Raw genomic sequence first — 18913 nt, forward strand, 5'->3', positions numbered from 1 at the left:
CCAGTGACGTATCTGTAAGGCTTCTTTGTAGTGGTAAGTAGTATTAGTAATGACTGTTACTGTTTTTTTCAGTCTCTCTAAAAATCTAGGGACTTTTTTTCACTTCAAATTCCATATACTATGTTCTCTGTTAACTATGTAAACTGTGATGGTTTTGTTTTGTTGTTTTTGGTTTTTTTGTTTGTTTGTTTTTTGTTTTTTTGAGAGGGAAGTTGATACTGTGGGTGAACTTAAGCATCTTGTACGAGTTTCTGTGTCAGGTGGGGCACAGAGGTGATTCTGGGGTTTGTAGTGTTTGAATGTGCCAGCCTTGGCTTGGTAATAATGATGAGTCTAACGTGCCATATGTCAAATGCTAAGCCAGGCCCTTGACACACTAATTCGTTTAGCTTTAGGATCAGAGCTGCATTATTTAGGTACACTAGTCATGCCTCTTGGAGATGGGGAAGCTGGAGCCCCGGGTAGCTAAGGAATTTGTCCCAGGTCACTTTGCTTGTAAGTGGCAGAGCCTGGATTTTATTTTATTTTATTTTATTTTATTTTATTTATTTTATTTTATTTATTTTATTTTATTTTATTTTATTTTATTTTATTTTATTTTATTTTATTTTATTTTATTTTATTTTATATTTTTTAAAAGATTTTATTAATTTATTAATGAGACAGAGAGAGAGAGGCAGAGACACAGGCAGAAGGAGAAGCAGGCTCCATGCAGGGAGCCTGACGTGGGACTCCACCCCGGGTCTCCAGGATCACACCCTGGGCTGCAGGCAGGTGCCAAACCGCTGAGCCACCCGGGCTGCCGGAGCCTGGATTTTAACACAGCCCTTCTGAGGCTACAGCATAGGGTCTACTCATTCCTTTGTTATACGACCTTGTTTTGCCATTACGTGGCTTTCTATCTCATGAAGGTGTCATGAATATTTTTATTGTTAGGAACACAGCAAAGCCTTTTATTCATAGGATCTGAAATTCACATTTAAGAACACAGACTGACATCCAAATGTGGGTTGAAGTAGAACTCACAAGTCTTGTCTGTTCAGACAAATTATTCTGTGGTTTTCCAAAATACGCAAGGTGTCTTTTTTTTTTCTTAGAAATCTAGAAACACTGGTGCTATCTATAATCATTAAAGTGTTGTTGCTATATAAAAGTCCTGTTGGGGCACCCCCGGTGGCGCAGCGGTTTAGCGCCGCCTGCAGCCCGGGGTCTGATCCTGGAGACCCAGGATCGAGTCCCGCATCGGGCTCTCTGCATGGAGCCCGCTTCTCCCTCTGCCTGTGTCTCTGTCTCTCAGTCTCTCTCTCTCTCTGAATAAATACATTAAAAAAAAAAAACTTATTTAAAAAAAAAAAAGTCCCGTTGGTTGTCCAGAGTTATTATCTCAATTGTGTTCATTGTTACCAATGATCTTTTTAAAAAGGAAGTGAAATGTAACTTGATAAAGTCTGGCACTCTTTTTTTTCTTTTCTCCTTTCCAGGCATTCTTTAGTGGCAGACTGAAGGCCAGAGGGAATATCATGCTGAGCCAGAAGCTTCAGATGATTCTTAAAGACTATGCCAAGCTCTAACGGACGTACTACATTATGAATAAGAATAGAAAAGTGACATAACTCTCTTCACCCAGATATGCAAAACTGATGAAGCAAAAGTGATCAAAACTAAGATACAGGGAAAGTTGCTTACCCTTTTCAGATTTTAGATGACTTTTCAGATTTTAATTTTTTACTAATTTTTCACGTTATCCTTCTTTTTACAAGGAACTGCAAGCCAGCAGGTGATAACCTTTCTGTTCCTAGAGCTCTATCTTCATAATAAAAAGTTTTCACTCAAGCCTTTAGAATTGTGACAGCATTTATAAGTGGAAAGGAATATTAGATCAGGAAAGACCCCTTTGATGTCCTATACACTGTTCTGTTATTTTCTGTTCTCTATCTTATCGATAGAGAAGATAATTTTAACATGAATTGTCACTTGTATTCACTTGCTGTTAATACTTTGCTATGTTCTGCTTTAAAGCAGGAGAAAGATCTTTATCCCAAATAGTTTTCTTCTCTCCTCTGTTTTGCTGGAAATCCTTTATTTTCAAATAATGCTTGTAAATACCATCATGGGGTTTTCTTGCTTAATCAGTAATCGCGAATCATAAAGATATTAGTAGCAAGTACCATCATACTCATATTTCTTCTCCATGTAGCTCAGGTGATGTGTGCTGAGGAGATGCCCTTTGACCCGTTGGCTGCAGGGGTGACCAGCAAGTGAGATGCTGAGGTCAGGGCTGGAGTGCATGCCACTCATAGAGCATAGCCAAGGGGTATGTGTGTGGGGGGCTGTTATAGGTTCAGTTCCCTGGGAGACAGACTTTAGAGATCTTTGGTCAGGAACTGTATCTGGAGTTGTTCTTGGGATTAATGCCTAGGGAGAGTGGTGGTAAACAGAGGCAGGGGGAGAAGTTTGGCTGTGGTGCACTCACCACAAGGCCTCAGCCGATCCTCTGGGGATGAACCAGCATCTGCCCTGAGTTAACTAGTCACTGATTGCGGCCTGTCCTGCCAAGGTACCATGACGTGGGGCAGCACAGCAGGGTAGGTCCTGGAGTGTGCTCACTCACTTTGATGGCTTGTTCAGCAGCTGAGAGACTGTCTTTGGTCCTGAATAGGGCTTCTGGGAGGGTGGCCTGGTGCCTCACATCAGGGAACAAGACTGGGGAACCAGAACTCAGGGATCAAAGGAAATGGTCTCAGAAATGTGAAATTGAATTGGAATATTTACACAGTGGTGGAACATAGAGGAAGGCCTTAATACACTATTACAGACTTAACGAATGAGCAGGATATAGTGGAAGGTAGAGAAGAAAAGTTGTGTATTTGTCAATTATGCCTTATCCTCAAGGTCTCTGTATGGTATTCTAAAATTACTTGTAATGTAGAGTGATTTATTGTTATAGCAACTGAATTTGTTTTTAAAGTAGCAGCCTTTTAACATTGGTCTTCTATAATAGCTGTTGTTCCTGTTGAGCTTGGAAGAGCTTTGTGTCCTTACAAATAGAAATTGCATATTAAAATGAATCAAATGCCACACACGAATAAAAGTGTTGAATATATACCCTGGATGCTTAAAACATATTAAGAAAGAGGTATTTTCATTATCTCACTAACCTTTCTCTGTCAGTCTGAAAGGCCAGAGAGCTACTGGTGTCCAGATTTAGCGGCTGCTTCTTACTACTCTTCATTCTCCTTCATATTTTCTATAATTTCAATATTGTTGATCGCACCATGCTGCTTAATTCTTTTCTCCCTTTTCATCCTCCAATGAGAAACATACTTCTTACTGAACCTGTGGGTTAATCACCCTGTCTTCTACTTGTCTCTTTTATAACTTTTTCTGTCTCTCTCACTTTTCAGGATTATCGATTAAAGTTTCAGTCCTCCTCACTTTTTGCTAGACGTTTTCTTCCTGGATTGGTTTCGTTCAGTTTCTTATCTTCAGCCATCACCTGAGTGCTGGTTGCTCTGAATCTGGACCTTAGCCCTGAGACCTCCATAATGCCCCTCTGCCCCTTGACAGCTCCAAATCATTACAGGATTGTTGTCCTCTGGTTCCCGTGCGCACATGTCCAAGGTAAACGCATGATCTTCCCCTCCACTCCTGAATGTGTATGTATCCTTATTGCCTTAGTTAAGGACATCACCTTTTGTGGAGGCCAACCAAGAAACCAGTTCACATTTGACTTTTCTTGTTCTCACTCACCTCCCCACCATCTAATTTTTCACTTCCACCTCCTGAATATTCCAGGGTTTTCCAGCTGCTACTACCCAGGTGTGCTCTCATAGTGGATAGCTCATTGTAGCAGCTTTCTAGCTGGTCCCAGTTTTTCACAACTCACCTCCCACCTACCAGAGGGACCTTACTAGTCTAGTATATACACCTGAATGAATTTGTGACTTCCCAGCTTAGAAAACTGAGAGTTCCTACTTGGTCACCTTCCCATCAGGCCCTGGCATGGTTCCATGTTCCATCAGTTGGGATTCTTGCGGTGGCAAATAAGAAAACCAGTTCAAACTGGCTTAACACAACTTTCCTGCATAACTGAAGAAACATCTAGAAGGGTAGGACTGTGTTTGAAGAGGCTTAATCAAGCATTTCACTGTTCCTTGTCATCTCCCTGGCTACTTGATCTGCAAGCTCCTTATGGTACCCTCCCTGGCAACTACAGGTCATTCCTGTTTGGTTACAAGAAGGCAACCAACAGGTCCAGCTCCAGAGTCCCATTCCAAGGGAACCAGCAGAATGAAGAGCATGGGGTTCTCAAAAGCCTCAGTGAAGGCCTCATCTAGTCTCACTAGCTGAGCTTGAGTTAGAAGGCGATCCTTGAGTCATCACTATAGAGATACTGGATATGCTGATTGGCCTGTGTCTATCAGGGCCCAAATGTATAGCCAAGTCTAGTATGTGGGGGGGGAGGGTCCCTCAGACTCCCCGATTTTGATGATTTGCTGGGAGGACTCATAAGACTCAGCATATAGTCATACTCGTGACTATGATTTATTATATCGAAATGATACCAAGCAAAATCAGAAAATGAAAAGATCGCATGGAGTGAGGCCCATAGGAAATCAGGTGCAAACTTTCAAGACATCTTGTCCCATAGAGTCACACAGGACATGCTTAACTCCCCCAGCATCAAATCCTGACAACACGTATAAAATGTCTACGAAGACTCAGTGTCTAGGGTTTTAATTGAGAGGCTGTTCACACAGGCTTCTCTTGCCAGAGCACATACCAAAATTCCAGACTCCTAGAAGGAAAGCAGGTATTTAGCATAAACCCCATTGGTACAGTTTGGGTACAGGGAGCCACCCTCAGTGAGAGAATGGGAGGAATCCTGAAATTTAAGTTCCTAAATGCCAGCTGAGGGCCAACCTAGCAAGCATACCTTTCTAAGAACTACAGTCTCAGGGCTGCCCTGTTAGGTCTTCTGCGTAGGGTCAGTCCCATCCAAGCCACATGGCCTGAGAGCTAATATGATTTCCAAGGAAATCGAGAATGTGGGGGACCCAAATCACAGTGGTCCACCCCAAAGGCTCCTTAGCTCTCATCTCTCCCAGCTTGCTTTTTTGAACCTCCTCATCTGGTAAACTCCATTCTTAGGCCTCCCAAGTGTGCCTCTGCATGGAGCTGTTCCTAACAAGGCCAGAACAATCTCTGACTTCTCACGGAACTTGGTTTGTCTATTTTACAGCAAACAGCCTGAGAAAGCATATTTTTATATTGGACAGAAATAGATTGAGGAATAATGTATTTAATGATACCACCCCAACAAAAAGTTTACCCCTTAGGCCAACAAATAGAGCAGCAAAATTAAATGGTAAGCCAGTTCCATGGAGAAATTCTGATGTTGAAAAACCTCAAAACTAGAAAGTTACAGAGAGTGATTTTCTGAAGAGCAGAGCATTTTAGGTCAGTGTGGACTAAGCTATTTAAAAGGGGAGAGGAAAGAAGAAAACTTTTAAAAAGCCCATGAATAGGCAAAAAAAATTTCAAGCCTTGGCTAAAAATGTAGATTCATATTACACATTTATGCAGTATATTGGCTTGAAGTTGCCTAGTAATGACATCTAGATATCAGGGTTACCATAGCTTAAGAAATGAAAAAAAGATACCTGAGAAGATAAAAATATCAAGGTATTAAAGTTGAAAATTTACACACAGAAAAACTGTAGAGCCTTGTCCAGAACCCATCTTTTTTCTTTTTTAATATTTTATTTATTTGAGAGAGAGAGTAGAGCACAAGCAGGGGAGAGGGAGAAAAGCAGGCTCCATGCTGAGCAGGAGCCTCGATCCCAGGACCTCTGGACCATGACCTGAGCTGAAGGCAGATGCTTAACCGACTGAGCCCCCCCCACCCCAGGCAGCCCAAAACCCATCTTTTAGGGAGCTTAGCTACATAACTTGTTGAACAGCTGGCAAGAATAACAAAATAGACAAATAGATCTGTGTGTTCTGGGGGCAGCATTGGCTGGGGGGAAGCTTCTGGAGGAAGCACAGAAGAAGACTGTAAAATTGAAGCAGAAAAACACTAGAAAGTACCACGTCACCTGAGTGTTTGAAGGGAGGTTAAGCACCTCTGTATTCCTTCATATCTTTTGACATTACAGGTGTGTCAGTTAAAAACAATGATGGGTTAAATTGGGGTTCCAGGGGCACCTGGGTGGGCACCTGGGTTGAGTGTCTGCCTTTGGCTCAGGTTGTGGTCCTGGTCCAGGGATTGAGTCCCACATTAGGCTCCCTGCGAAGAGCCTGCTTCTCCCTCTGCCTGTGTCTCTGCCTCTCCTTCTGTGTCTCTCATGAATAAATAAAATCTTAAATAAATTGGGGTTCCACAAACATGTTCTTTAAAGGACCAGATAATATTTTAGGATTTGGCCTATAGAATGGGTCCTGGGGATAGTTGTTGAGTGCCAGTTAAGAAAACATTAGCTAGGGATCCCTGGGTGGCGCAGCGGTTTGGCGCCTGCCTTTGGCCCAGGGCGCGATCCTGGAGACCCGGGATCGAGTCCCACATCGGGCTCCCAGTGCATGGAGCCTGCTTCTCCCTCTGCCTGTGTCTCTGCCTCTCTCTCTCTCTCACTGTGTGCTTATCATAAATAAATAAAAGAAAAAAAAAGAAAAAAAAAAAAACATTAGCTAGGGACACCTGGGTAGTTTAGTGGTCAAGCGTCTGCCTTTGGTTCAGTCATGATCTCAGGGTCTTGGGATCGAGTCCCACATCGGGCTCCCCACAGGGAGCCTGCTTCTTCCTCTGCCTGGGTCTCTGCCTCTCTCTCTGTGTGTCTCTCATGAATAAATAAAATCTGAAAAGGAAGAGAAGAAGAGAAAAGAGAAGAGAAGAAAAAAGAAAAGAAAAGAGAAGATTAGCTAAGGAGTGCCCTGTGGCTCAGTTGGTTAAGGTTAAGCAGCTGACTCCTGATTTCAGCTCAGGTCATGATCTCAGGGTCATGAGATTGAGCCCTGCATTGGGCTATGAGCTGGGTATGGAATCTGCTTAAGCTTCTCTCTCCCTCTCCTGCCCCTTCTTCCCCCACCCCCTCATGCTCTCTTTTTCTAAAACAAAAACAAACCAATATTTACAACTGTCATCCTTATTTGCTGTAAACACTTAGGATAGTATTCAAGACACCCTGCCACTCCCACTTTCAGGACAGTTAAATCTTCCTGGCACATGCCATTACCAGCTCTTCTTGCCTGAGCTGTGCACTCCTGGTATCACGGAGGGGCACCAGCATGTACTCGGCTTTCCAAATCAGCAACCCTGCTGTCACCTTGATCTTCTCTTTTTGTCCCCAGCGACTCATGCACTGCTTACACAGTGCTGCTGAAGACATTGCACTGCTTCTCATTTGTTTTCTGAGATGAAAACTTTTAGGAATGGAATTACCAGGTCAGATGGTAAGAGCAGCGTTAGGCGGGTCCGGTACAGCAGGCACACACCCTGTGTGCCTGTCCCACTTTGGAAGGCAAGGCAAGGAAGGCGAGTGTCAGTGTGTCTACAATGGTGAGTTTTATCATAAAAACCCCAAAGTGATGGCCTTACACACATAAGTGCCTTCTGACTGCAACAGTTCTTTCCCTCCTAGCATTACTACATCTTATATCGCGAAGCAAGAAAAAAAGCAATCGAAGCAATAAGATTTAGCTATCTGCTTCAAATGAGGTGGTTGTGGGAGGAAATGAGACAAGAGGTATGCCCTTTGTGGCTGGGGACAGATGATGCTGGACCAGGGGGAGCGGGCCCCTGTTTCCATCTGGGAATGGGTACATTATCAGAACATACAGTCCCGGTCAGACTGTGACCATAAGAAAATAAGCAGTGCTGTGTGTTTAAGTGATGCTAATCTTCGGCTTTTTAAAATAATCACCATAAGCTGGGCCCAGTGGCAACCAAGCCTCAGTCATCCAAAGTGAGCCACCATCTTCATGCATGTTCAAGGGAGGACACATGGCCAGTGAGAGTAGAGTTTTGGCTGGGAGATTAGAGGTTGGGCTGTTGGCACCACAACCTTCTCACCCGCTGTCACCCTATAAATATAGGTCTCTCTTCTTTTTATCCTGCCTAGTTCAGAGTTCTCAATTTTATTGGCCTGTGGAGGTAAGTGAGGACACACTGGAATAAATCATTTCCCCTCACTCTTCACCCATCAGCTCAATGTCGGAGCACTGCCAGCAAGATGGTCTGTGTTACATATGACCATGTTGATTCCCAAAGAACAATTTTCAAGACCATTAATGGATGGATCTTCAGTCAAGGAGTATCCATTGGACTCCTAATGTGTACTGGGCATTGGAGATTCAGACGTGAACAAGGAAGAAAGACTATCTGACATTAAGGAGCCGATTACGTTGAATGAATGCAGGCAATTTTATTGTTATTGTTTCTTAAGGCATTATCATTTAAAGAAATTCCTGTTCTTTAGCAGACGTTCTATGGCTTCTCAGGTTTAATTTCAATTGCATTTTTAAATCAGAGAATACACATTTGCCTGTGAGTTGTTTATGAAATGTGTATTTCGAGGCACCTGGCTGGCTCAGTTGGTGGAGCATGTGACTCCATCTTGGAGTTTTAAGTTTGACCCCCACATTGTGTATAGAGGTTATTTAAAAAATAATAATAAAATTAAAAAATATGTATTTCCCCACATGTGAATTGTCAGTTTTCAATTTGGAGTTGACAGTGGAGTTTGGAGTTTGGAGTTGAAAGAAAGTGCAAGCCCCATGTTGGGCATGGAGCCTACTTAAAAACAACACAAAACAAACCCCAGCCCATTTGGCAGATGGCTATGAACCTCTGACAAGATCATGAGTTTTGTCCAGTCCTAGCGGGAGAGGTATGAGTACCAGACCAAGCAACAAGGTCACCCACTCCGACTTTGTGTTTAGTCTATGATACACTTGAAGCCATACCTCTAAATACATCTCTCCATTCCTAACTTTTGTAGATAAACTGATTTGTCTTAGACTCCTTAATTAAGGTGAATGGGGCCCCAAGGAATGCTGTGAAAATAGCATAATGCTGGCAGTACTTTTACTTTATAACTTTTGGCATTATAGAAAATTTTCTAAAGAGTAAACAGGAGAAGGCTGAGCATTGTAGAATTACTTGGACCAGAGAAGCCCCTTTATCTCTGACATTTTTTTATTTCTGACTTTCCTTGCAGAGTTGAAGGTGTGCCCCTAGCTTATATCCTCTAGCTCCTTTATTTATTAAAGTACTATTCCCTAAATGCCTTTTTACAATACCTCAGGGACTCCTCTCTTCTGAACCAACACCCCTCCTCTAATACCCAAACAACTATCAACTGTCTTTTTCTGATGAAATCGTATAGTTGACAGTCACATTTTCTCTTGAAATTTTTTTAAGATTTTATTTATTCATGAGAGACACAGAGGGAGGGAGAGAGAGAGAGAGAGAGAGAGAGAGAGAGAGAGAGAGAGAGAAAGAGAGAGGCAGAGACCCAGGCAGAGGGAGAAGCAGGCTCCATGCAGGGAGCCCGACGTGGGACTCAATCCTGGGTCTCCAGGATCACGCCCTGGGCTGAAGGCGGCGCTAAACCCCTGAGCCACCCAGGCTCCCACATTTTCTCTTTAATTTAATGAGGGTTGTAGCTCTAACTATTAGAAAGACAAACAGAGGCATAAGACATGGTGTATATTAATTTCAAGTTCTATACAAAAGCTCATCTTGGTCTTTGTTGTATATCTTGAAAGTGAAATTATTGTTGTTATAAACATTGCATTGCTGAGCGGGTATGACTTTATCATGCAGCCATTTTGTAAAAGTCACAGGTTTAAAATCTCCAAATTAAGTTGATTAAAATGTTTAGTTGATTTTCATTTCATAAATTCAGTGACAGTTGATTTTTTTTTAAAGATTTTATTTATTTATGAGAGACACAGAGGAGGCAGAGACATAGGCAGAGGGAGAAGCAGGCTCCCTCTGGGAAGCCTGATGTGGGACTCGATCTTGGGACTCCAGGATTATGCCCTGAGCCAAAGGCAGACACTCAACTGCTGAGCCACCCAGGCGTCCCAGTGTGACAGTTAAACATGTATTCCATAATTAGACCACAGCAACAAAAATTTCAGTCTCATATTTTTTGTAAAGGCATTGGATTTTCTAAATTTGTGTTCACTTTGTTTCAATCCACCAGAAAATCAGTTTAAGACACAGAAAAGCAAATGAAAACTTTAGTTCTAGTAATTCAATAGGCCTGTTTTCATACTTAATTCCACTTTTATCTGTCTGAGAAGGAGTTTCATCATGGTATTTTATCCTCAAAAGAACACTAATTTGTCCTTAGAGTTACCTGATATAATAATGTATTGACAGAATTGGTTGGTTTAGTTGAAAGAGAGAGATACTCTGTTGCTGAAATGGATTAATAACCTCTCGGATCTGGAATATCTGTGGGCAACTAGTCATAGATCCCTGGTTTTGTGAGCCACGTTACACACACAACCCTGAGGCTTATTTTTATACTCTTCCTGATGTGAAATGGCCAGCCCAATGATAATTCAATCCTTCCTGCTGTGAATGGCTGTCCTCCATTGAGAACTCCAGCCCATTGGCTGCTAGAACTTGCTCTGGGGACTGGGCACGCTCTTCTCTAGGCTGGTTTTCTGAGCTGTTAAGAGCTTAGACTAAGTCATTGCTGGAAAGTCTTTGAGTTTCAAGATTTTAGGATGCTTTCCAATGTTGTTTCCAAAGTTCCAAAGCAACTTTCCAATGTTGCTTTGAAATCAAGTATTTTACTTTCTTGAAGAAGAATCATACATGCATCCAGTTAAAAGCCAGTGATGCAAAGGGGAGAAATGGGACACTTAGTCTCCTTGGTGGGTGAAGGCGATCAGGCCCAAGTTTTCCAGCCCTCTGGGTCACCTCCCATTTAGTAATTAAATCCAGAGTCCCTATCCTGCTTACAGTGAGAAATCCAGGATCCCCACCAATGTACCCAAGTATCCTTGGGGGGGGGGGGGTAATGGCTTTTCTGATCACCTTTTGATATGATTTTCTGGATTCTATTGATTTCTCATCTCTCATCTCCCCTCACTACCTTCTGTGTCACCACGCTGAAAGTAAATGCAGGGCAGCATTCACTCCTGTTGATGTTTTCTCCAAATCACACACACTCAAGGTCATTATATGTAGTAGGCCAATGCTGAGGCACCTGGATTAACATAGAGGGCTTACCTTACAGCTTAGCCCAGCAGAGGAGTGGGCTCCTCATAGTATATGCTAGACAGTGTGGTTCTCAGAAGTGCCTTGACCTCTCCCACTGTTGGAAAGTTCCAAAAGGGCCAGCTCCTCTTACATCTGCCCTGCTCACCTCCCATGCACCCAGAAGCTCCATGCTCTCCCACTATTGTACACAACCATTTGACTCCTTTCTCAACCAGGCCATTGGAGTGTTTCTTTGCACAGCTGACAAGGGTTTCAGTGTCTATTTATGCCTCAACAAAGACAGTTCTCTCCCTGAGAGGATTCAGCATCTTAGCTTACCTGTCTTTTCTTCTTCTGGGCCACATAGAATGCCAATGTAGGGAGAGACATGTGTTGGAAGACCTGAAGCCCCTTGGGAAGAGGATGCCGGGAAAGGGACCCAGAGTCCAAACTCCCTCCCATCTGTAGCACTTCCTGCCAAGGGTTTTACAAACATCCTTCCAGTCATCACAAGCCTGTGAGGTAGATAATATCATTACCCTCATTACCAAGACAAGGAGACAAGTTTAGAGAAGTTAAATCATTTGCTCACCATCATATTGCCATCAAGTGGCAGATCTGGGATTTAGACACAGGTAGTATCTGAACCTAATCACTGCAAAATGCTGCCTTAACCTATGATGCTGGTGCCCACACACATTACTGCATTTTCTTCCTATGAGTTAGGCACAATTTTCATCATTTTTTTTCCCCGAGAGAAACTCTGCCAAAGTCATAGAGTTAGGGTGTGGTGGTGCCAGGAGTCACACTCAAGTCACTCAATCCCTAAGTCCATGTGGCACATTGCCTTGATGGGCTTTCCATTTAAAATATTAATGTATTTACCCTTGGACTTGGGTTTAACAAGCAGAAGTCTGTATAATGATTCCATTAAAAATTTGCAGGTTCTTATAACAAACATCACAGAATTGATGTGTGTGGACATTCATTTTAAAACTTTACAGTGTGAACGATAGAAAGAAAAGGAGAAAGAGTACATTAAAGAAGATTAAGGAAACACTTTCGAATAGCTAAGACACCATCAGACAGGAAATACCCTGGGGATTGTGAGGGACTAGTATTGTTCTAATTTTGGAATTCCAAACCCATGGATTCTGTTAAGAACCATTTTCCTGTGTACTTCTACCTGTCAAAAATGAACTAACTGGCACGTTGAAAAAATACATTGTCATTTCTGTTTATTGTTGCAATGAAAATACCAAGCTTTCATTGTCCTTTGAAATGAGTCTGCACACGGGAACATCTTACATATAAAGGTGACAGAGAGGGTAGGGTGATGGGGGTGTTGAGTATGTTTTTCATGAGTAGACTATTGGAGAAATTAAGAGAATTTATGGTCAATAGAATCAATAGCATCTGTCCATATTCATCCCACTGGATGTTTGAATCCTCTTTTTCATGTACCTAATGTGAGTAGTTGTGGAATTTTTACTTGGTTACCTCTAGTGATGGAGAGCTCTGTTTTTCCTAAGGCAGGGGAGGGATTGGAGTGATGAATTGGGCTAAGTGTTGTTAAGTTCCATGCCATGATGAAATAGGCCTCCTGGATAATCTATTGATTTGGGTTCTTGCTTAATGAAACAGGGGAGATTAAGTTTCTCCTGTTCTGTAGAGCTGGTTCAAATCCCTTTTAAATGGGAAGGAACGTGGTCTAATGAGAAAAAATATACAATGTACAATGTTGAGGCCAGTCTTAGAAACAGGAAGCTGGCCTCAACTTCACATGATTATGGGTCTGAGGGCCAATCATGTATTGCATGAGGATCGCTTCTCTTGCTTGTTCTTATGGCCCATCTCATGGGATTGTTTTAAGAGTTATAGGACAGTGAATATGAAAGTGTTTCAGGGACTTTGCCTTAGGGTTCCATGTCTTGTCATTCATCGAATTGGTGTAGACAGTGCTCTCTGTGTAGACAGGCGAGTGTAGACTTCAGTGATTCAGGTATTTTGCTTAATTATACAGAAATTGTAAAGATCTGGAGCACTTGTGGGCCTGAGTTTGCCTGAGTAGGGTCTGGAGGGTAGGTTCTGATGCCAGGAGGGGGAACACATGTTGCGACCCACCTGCAGACAGGTCAGGTCTTTCTCATAGGTGGGAGATGCTTCTAGCTTCCTTGCCCTGGAACAGTATGTCCAAAAGTCATTCCTTAGTCCCTGGGGACTTTCCATAGCATGTTCCTGGATCTCTTAAGGGCTGAGGTCCCAATCTGATTCCAGTGGTTGGATCATGGCCCATGGAGCTCACCTATCCCTAGTCACCTTTCAAGGTGAGGCTTCATTCCTTACTTGATGGGGATGGGCCTGCTGTGTGGGGTAGATGTGTGGGACTCAGCCATTGGCTGCCTACTTCCTGTCACTGGTGGCTTCGTTTTCTCAACACTGTGTTCTGCATTTTGTTTTTTTTTGTTTGTTTGTTTGTTTTTGTTTTTTTAACTGTGTTCTGCATTTTGGATTGGATTGAACTAATACCAAACCATTTCCTAAACAATGCCTCAGTTTTCTAGAGTTTGGAGACACTCTCTTAGATCAGTGGTTCTCAAAAATCTGGTCTGTGGACCATAGTATCAGCATCTGGGTATTTGTGAGAGAGGCAAGTTTTGGGGCCCGCTCCCAATCTCCTGGGTCAGAAACTCTGGGAGTAGGGTCCAGCGTTCTGTGTGTTAACAAAGCTCTCCAGGGGATTCTGATGCACATTAATGTTTGAGTGCCTTGTCTTGGACTGTCTGGTTGCCCTCTGTGAAGGCAGATTGGGCCACTTCACCTCCTCCTCTCCCTGTGCGTGTCCTAGAGAAAAGTTTCTCTAGCTTTTACTCTATCTCTACAAGCCTACTGTTAAAATCCATCAACAGATCACCATTCTTTCTACATCTGAATAGTCTAGGTTAAATAAGATTCCCACAAGAGCAGAGCAAGCCACACATCCTGGTGCTGTGATTTACGGGTATCAATCCTGATCTGTAAGAAGTGTACACTGGCTCTGCAGTGGCAAATAACACACAGTTCTCATACAAACAAAAGAGAAGCCACTTGTGGCTGGGGTGAGGCGGGCAGAGGGGCCTTAAGGGGGGATGTCATTTAGGATTTGCCCAGTTTCACACTCAGGGTAACTTTCCTGTACACTCCTGCTTTTCTCCTCCAGTTCCGTTTTCCTTTCTTTCTACAGGAATGCGTGAGTGGTTTGGCAATGTTATTAGCTAACGAAAAAGAAGAGAGCATTACCTTATTTATAGACTTTGGGCCTTAATATCCAGAGGTTTAAATGTGAAAGCTGAGGTAGGTCTTCGTGACTGCTACTTAATTTCCTCAGGAATAACTAAGTGGGAGCTACAATACATCTTTGTTTAGCAGCTATGGTTTTCATTAAATTTAATTAAGTCTCCCAGAAGCTTTAAATTTAGAGCAACTTCAAAATGCAGGTGGTTTCTGTTAAGTATAATTATATTCCCTTTAGAGCGGCCATGGTTTGAGAAAGCTGGGCTGTCAGACTTAAAGTCTTTAACGGGCTCACCGGTGTTTGGGTTTCAGAGAGGCCCTTTCCAAGTACAGCTGGCCTGCCTCCCTGCCTGCCTGCCTGCCTGCCTCCCTCCCTCCCTCCCTCCCTCCCTCCCTCCCTCCCTCCCTTCCTCCCTCCCTCCCTCCCTCCCTTCCTCCCTCCCTCCCTCCCTCCCTCCCTCCCTCCCTTCTTCTCTTCCTTTCTCCCCTTTTGCAGAAAGCTTAGGTTAATGTGTCTTCATGAAATCCACCCACTTATGCTTACAACCTTGCTAAGAAGTTAAGGTCAACCTTACAGAGCTTATTTTGTTAGTGTTCTCAGCCAGTCTGTTGATCCCTGGGGCAGGTTGGGAACCTTGAGTTCGCTAGGCTCTGTGTCCAAAGAACCAAGCGGCCCTAAGGTCTGGAGAGGATGAGAACAGAGATCTGCGGCAGCCTTCATGGCAGACGCTTGCTGCCAGTGGAAGACTTAGTGCACAGAGCACTCCTTCACCTTCTGTTGGATCCTTATCCCTTTGAACTAAGTGCTTCCTTTTACGTATAGACTTAGAAAGAACGTTGCAAATATGTTGCACAGGTAGTGCAGTAGCATAGCAGAAAGCCTTCTGACATAACCATTAGTGTTTCCCAGATGATAAACTGAGTCACAGAAGGAGTGTGCTCAAGGTTGGTTTTCTGCCCCCCTCACCTATGTGCAGTCCTGCAAACCCAGGTGTGTTTAAGGATGGGAAGGAGGAGGACAAGGAGCTCTTAAACAGCCACAGGGTGCCAAACCTGCCCTTCCAGCTCCAACACAGTCATACAAAAAGAGTTCCTTCTTAGAAATGCCAGAACAAGTGTGTTTTCTGTAATTGTGTTGGTTTGGGATCAGCATTTTCCACACCTAGCTAAGAGCATAATGTATCATTGCAAAGGTAGGGAGGGAAGGCAGGCGTTTGATGAAGTCCGAAGTTTTCTGGTGCTCTTGATATCAGCCACACTTCCCTGGGTCTGAACACAGATGATCTAGGTCAATTCAATTTTATTGGAAGCAGACAGTTTTCTTTTAAAGTTGCAAGCATATGCCTTCACTATTCATGCCCATTTTATTTGATTCCGACTCTGATCTGGTGAACATTAATGACATGCATAATTGTTATGATGATCTCTGGTTACTGGAGATCAATGTCAAGCAATTGAAGAAATTGTTGGGATTCGTGTTAATTACCAAATATTCGTAAGTTGTGTTTCTCTTTGAGGGTTGGTCAGTATTTATAGTCGGCATTACTATAATCAATTTTCCAATATTAGCAGTTTTCCCACTATCCATACAAAATAAAACATGTCTCTCCATTCATGATTGAATATGGACTGGATGCCAGATAATATCAAGGGATTTTATTAACGGCGGCAATGGTGTCCCGGTTATGTAAGAAATAGTCCTTATGTTATAGAAACGACACACTGAATCATGTAGGGTTGAAGTGATAAGAGTTGATTACACTGTTCTCTTTGCTGTGCATATTTGAACATTTTCATAATAAAAGGTAGCCCCCCCATACATGTAAATATAATGCAAAACTACTGCATCCCATCCACCCGAATATCAGGTTCCAGTCATGGCCCTCATACCCAAGGTGGCAGTCACCACTGTTTCACTTACACTCCCTTCTTAGGAAACTGCCCTGTTCATAATTCTTGATAGCCTTAATTTAGCTTCTATGCTTTTGCATTATGCTGACTTCCTGGACACAGTAGGTTGAGGTAAAAAGTTGGATTGTGGCCTCAGGCCTAAAATGTGTTTTCCAAATGTTTTTAACAGAAGCAGCTCATTTAGGGGCATCCAGGGACATTTGTGTGGCCCAGCAAAAGCTGTTGATAGAATGACCTACCCCTCTCCATCTGGGTTGAAAAGATGAATAAGGAATACTGGAAATGCTAGGTCTCCTCTCAAGTTTTTGTAATAACTAGGGACACCACTGTGTGTCCAAGTGGGCCTGGGATCCTGGTGTCTGGTTGGGTGGTACTGGGGTAGGTGGGAAAGGACAGGACATGCATTTTGCATTCAGGCTGACACCGCACAACAGTTGGGATGTTTATGCTGGGGAACAAGTGGCTCTAGTCCCTCGGGCTGTGTTTCCGGGGTGTCACTTCCCTCTGGTTCATGCCTCCCACTTACCCTATCCCTTCTATTTTCAGGAAACAGTTCTTAAGGATTCCCTACAAATTTGCCCTTCAGCTACTTGCTGCAGGCTACCACAGCAGGGGCAGAAAGAAGGCATTTCAATCTATACTCAGTGGTAAAATATAAAGGTAAATATCTGGCTGAGATGAAGCCCTGGCATTCATTTACCCTGAAGTATAGTCAGTCAACTAAAGTTAAGTGGTGATAGGAGAGGTTTTCTAATGAAGGGGAGGAAGAAGGTGGGGATGGCCCTGGCAAGCAGAAGGGGCAGAAGGGGCTGCTCCTAACTCACTCCTCGCTGGCCTCTCCTGCCTCTGGCATGGAAGACTCCGGGGGGTGGGGGGAACCCCGACACTTGCTTCTGAAGCCAGAAGGCTCCTTGTTATGTTTGGCTGATGCAGATGAATTTCATTGATCTGCAACATGAGGTTTTCTTTCTCCAAATGTGACAGGGGAAGAGCCCACAGAATTTCAGAGAAGACAAGTGTCAGATAGGCAGCCACAACCAGAGGATGGGGAGCATGGCTGACATGTTCTCCATGAGCTTCAGAGCCAGGGTAGTGGTCTCATTTTGGATATTGTAAGAGTTGTGTTTTCCTCCTCTCTGACTCTATAACGTAGAGATGGAGTTCTGCACAGATGACCCGGGCCAGCCCTGTATCTCAACACAAGGTCTTTTGACTTGTGCTTTTTCATCCTTGCTCCTTGCCATAAATCAGTTGTAGTTGTTAATATGCTTTGGCATTGTGTTGGTTGTGAGAAGATAATTCAGAAGGGGTGGTTTTCTTTGGGAGAGGGTTGTTCATTTTTCAGAAAGATTGTCTCTGACTGGTCCCCAAACTATCTCAAGTACAGTGTAAGTCACAAGGTGATCAGTACCTGATTTTCCTCCGTGATGAAAATTGCAGTGCTCTGTGCAAACTTCTTTGTGCCAGAGACTCTAAGAGAGCCTAGGCTATATTGTGAGTGTGTCTGTGAATGGCTCCGCCTGAGGAGGAATGAATTAAGGGGGCTGTCAAGGGGGATGTGAATCCCAGCTGCATTATACCCCGTCCTGGCTTTATGCAGCCTTTTTTTTTTTTTTTTTTGCAGCTCTGAGTTCACTGAGGGCATGATTTTGCCTTTCTGAATTGTTCATAAGCTATTAAAGTATTTACCATAGTGGAAGCAAGTATCAGATACTTCCCCTCCCCATCCATGAGTTTGTGGATGGTTGAAAATGTACAGGGAGTTCCTGAATTGCTCATAAGTGTACAACTCTTAAAGGGGCTTGTACCTTTAGAGAAATCCTGACCTAGTGAGCAGTTTTCAGAAAGTGGACTAAAGTTTTTCTTCATCAGGCTTTTATCAGAGTCAGAAGATACATAACCATGATTCTAGGATACCGAGACCAGGGTAATAGCAGTCCAGGAGTGAAGCAGAGGGAGTCTGGAAAGTTCTGAAAATCTAGCTAAGAGAGCAAGGTCCTGGGACACCTGGGTGACTCAGTGGTTGAGCATCTTCCTTCAGCCCAGGGGGTGACCCTGGAGTTCTGGGATCCAATCCCACATCAGGCTCCTGCAGGGAGCCTGCTTCTCCCTCTGCCTATGTCTCTGCCTCTCTCTCTGTGTCTCTCATGAATAAATAAATAAAATCTTAAAAAAGAGAGAGAGAGAGAAAGGTCCAGAATCCAGAAGGCCAGGGAATCCACCAGATTTAGCAAGGGACTTGAAAAATCTGCCATCTCTAGAGTTGGCATAGGCTGCAAATGAGTTCTTGATGCTTTTAGCTGTTTTCCCAATCTTTTTGATCTTTGAAGTTTATATGTGTTGAGAAAGGTTAGTATTTTTCCAGATGGGAGATTAATGCCCTGGGATTTATGCCATGGTTTCCAAATTATGGTCACTGCACCAACAGCAGCCACGTCATCCAGGTACTTGCTGGAAATGCAAATTCTTGGGCCCACGTCAGACCTCCTGAATCAGCAGTCTGTTTTTACC

The 18913-nt window shown here is 43.3% G+C and overlaps 2 protein-coding genes across 6 annotated transcripts in view; both read left to right on the forward strand.

Annotated features, from left to right (window-relative positions):
• Positions 1–3103, forward strand: part of HSD17B4 (hydroxysteroid 17-beta dehydrogenase 4) — a 93460-nt gene extending 90357 nt beyond the window's left edge. For all 5 annotated transcript variants that reach the window (XM_072840640.1, XM_072840641.1, XM_072840642.1 and 2 more), the window contains one exon: positions 1482–3103. In XM_072840640.1, coding sequence (XP_072696741.1) covers positions 1482–1571 — 90 coding nt within the window. In that variant the 3' untranslated portion in view covers positions 1572–3103. The remainder of the gene's footprint in view (positions 1–1481) is intronic.
• The window catches only part of LOC140641202 (protein FAM170A-like), a 60278-nt gene that overhangs the window by 6582 nt on the left and 34783 nt on the right, over positions 1–18913 (forward strand). The window contains exons 2-3 of the mRNA XM_072840644.1: positions 14442–14551; positions 16949–17062. The gene's annotated coding sequence lies outside the window, so the exon portion shown is untranslated. The remainder of the gene's footprint in view (positions 1–14441; positions 14552–16948; positions 17063–18913) is intronic.

This window comes from Canis lupus, chromosome 10 (assembly GCF_048164855.1).
Source record: "Canis lupus baileyi chromosome 10, mCanLup2.hap1, whole genome shotgun sequence".
Classification (NCBI taxonomy): domain Eukaryota; kingdom Metazoa; phylum Chordata; class Mammalia; order Carnivora; family Canidae; genus Canis; species Canis lupus.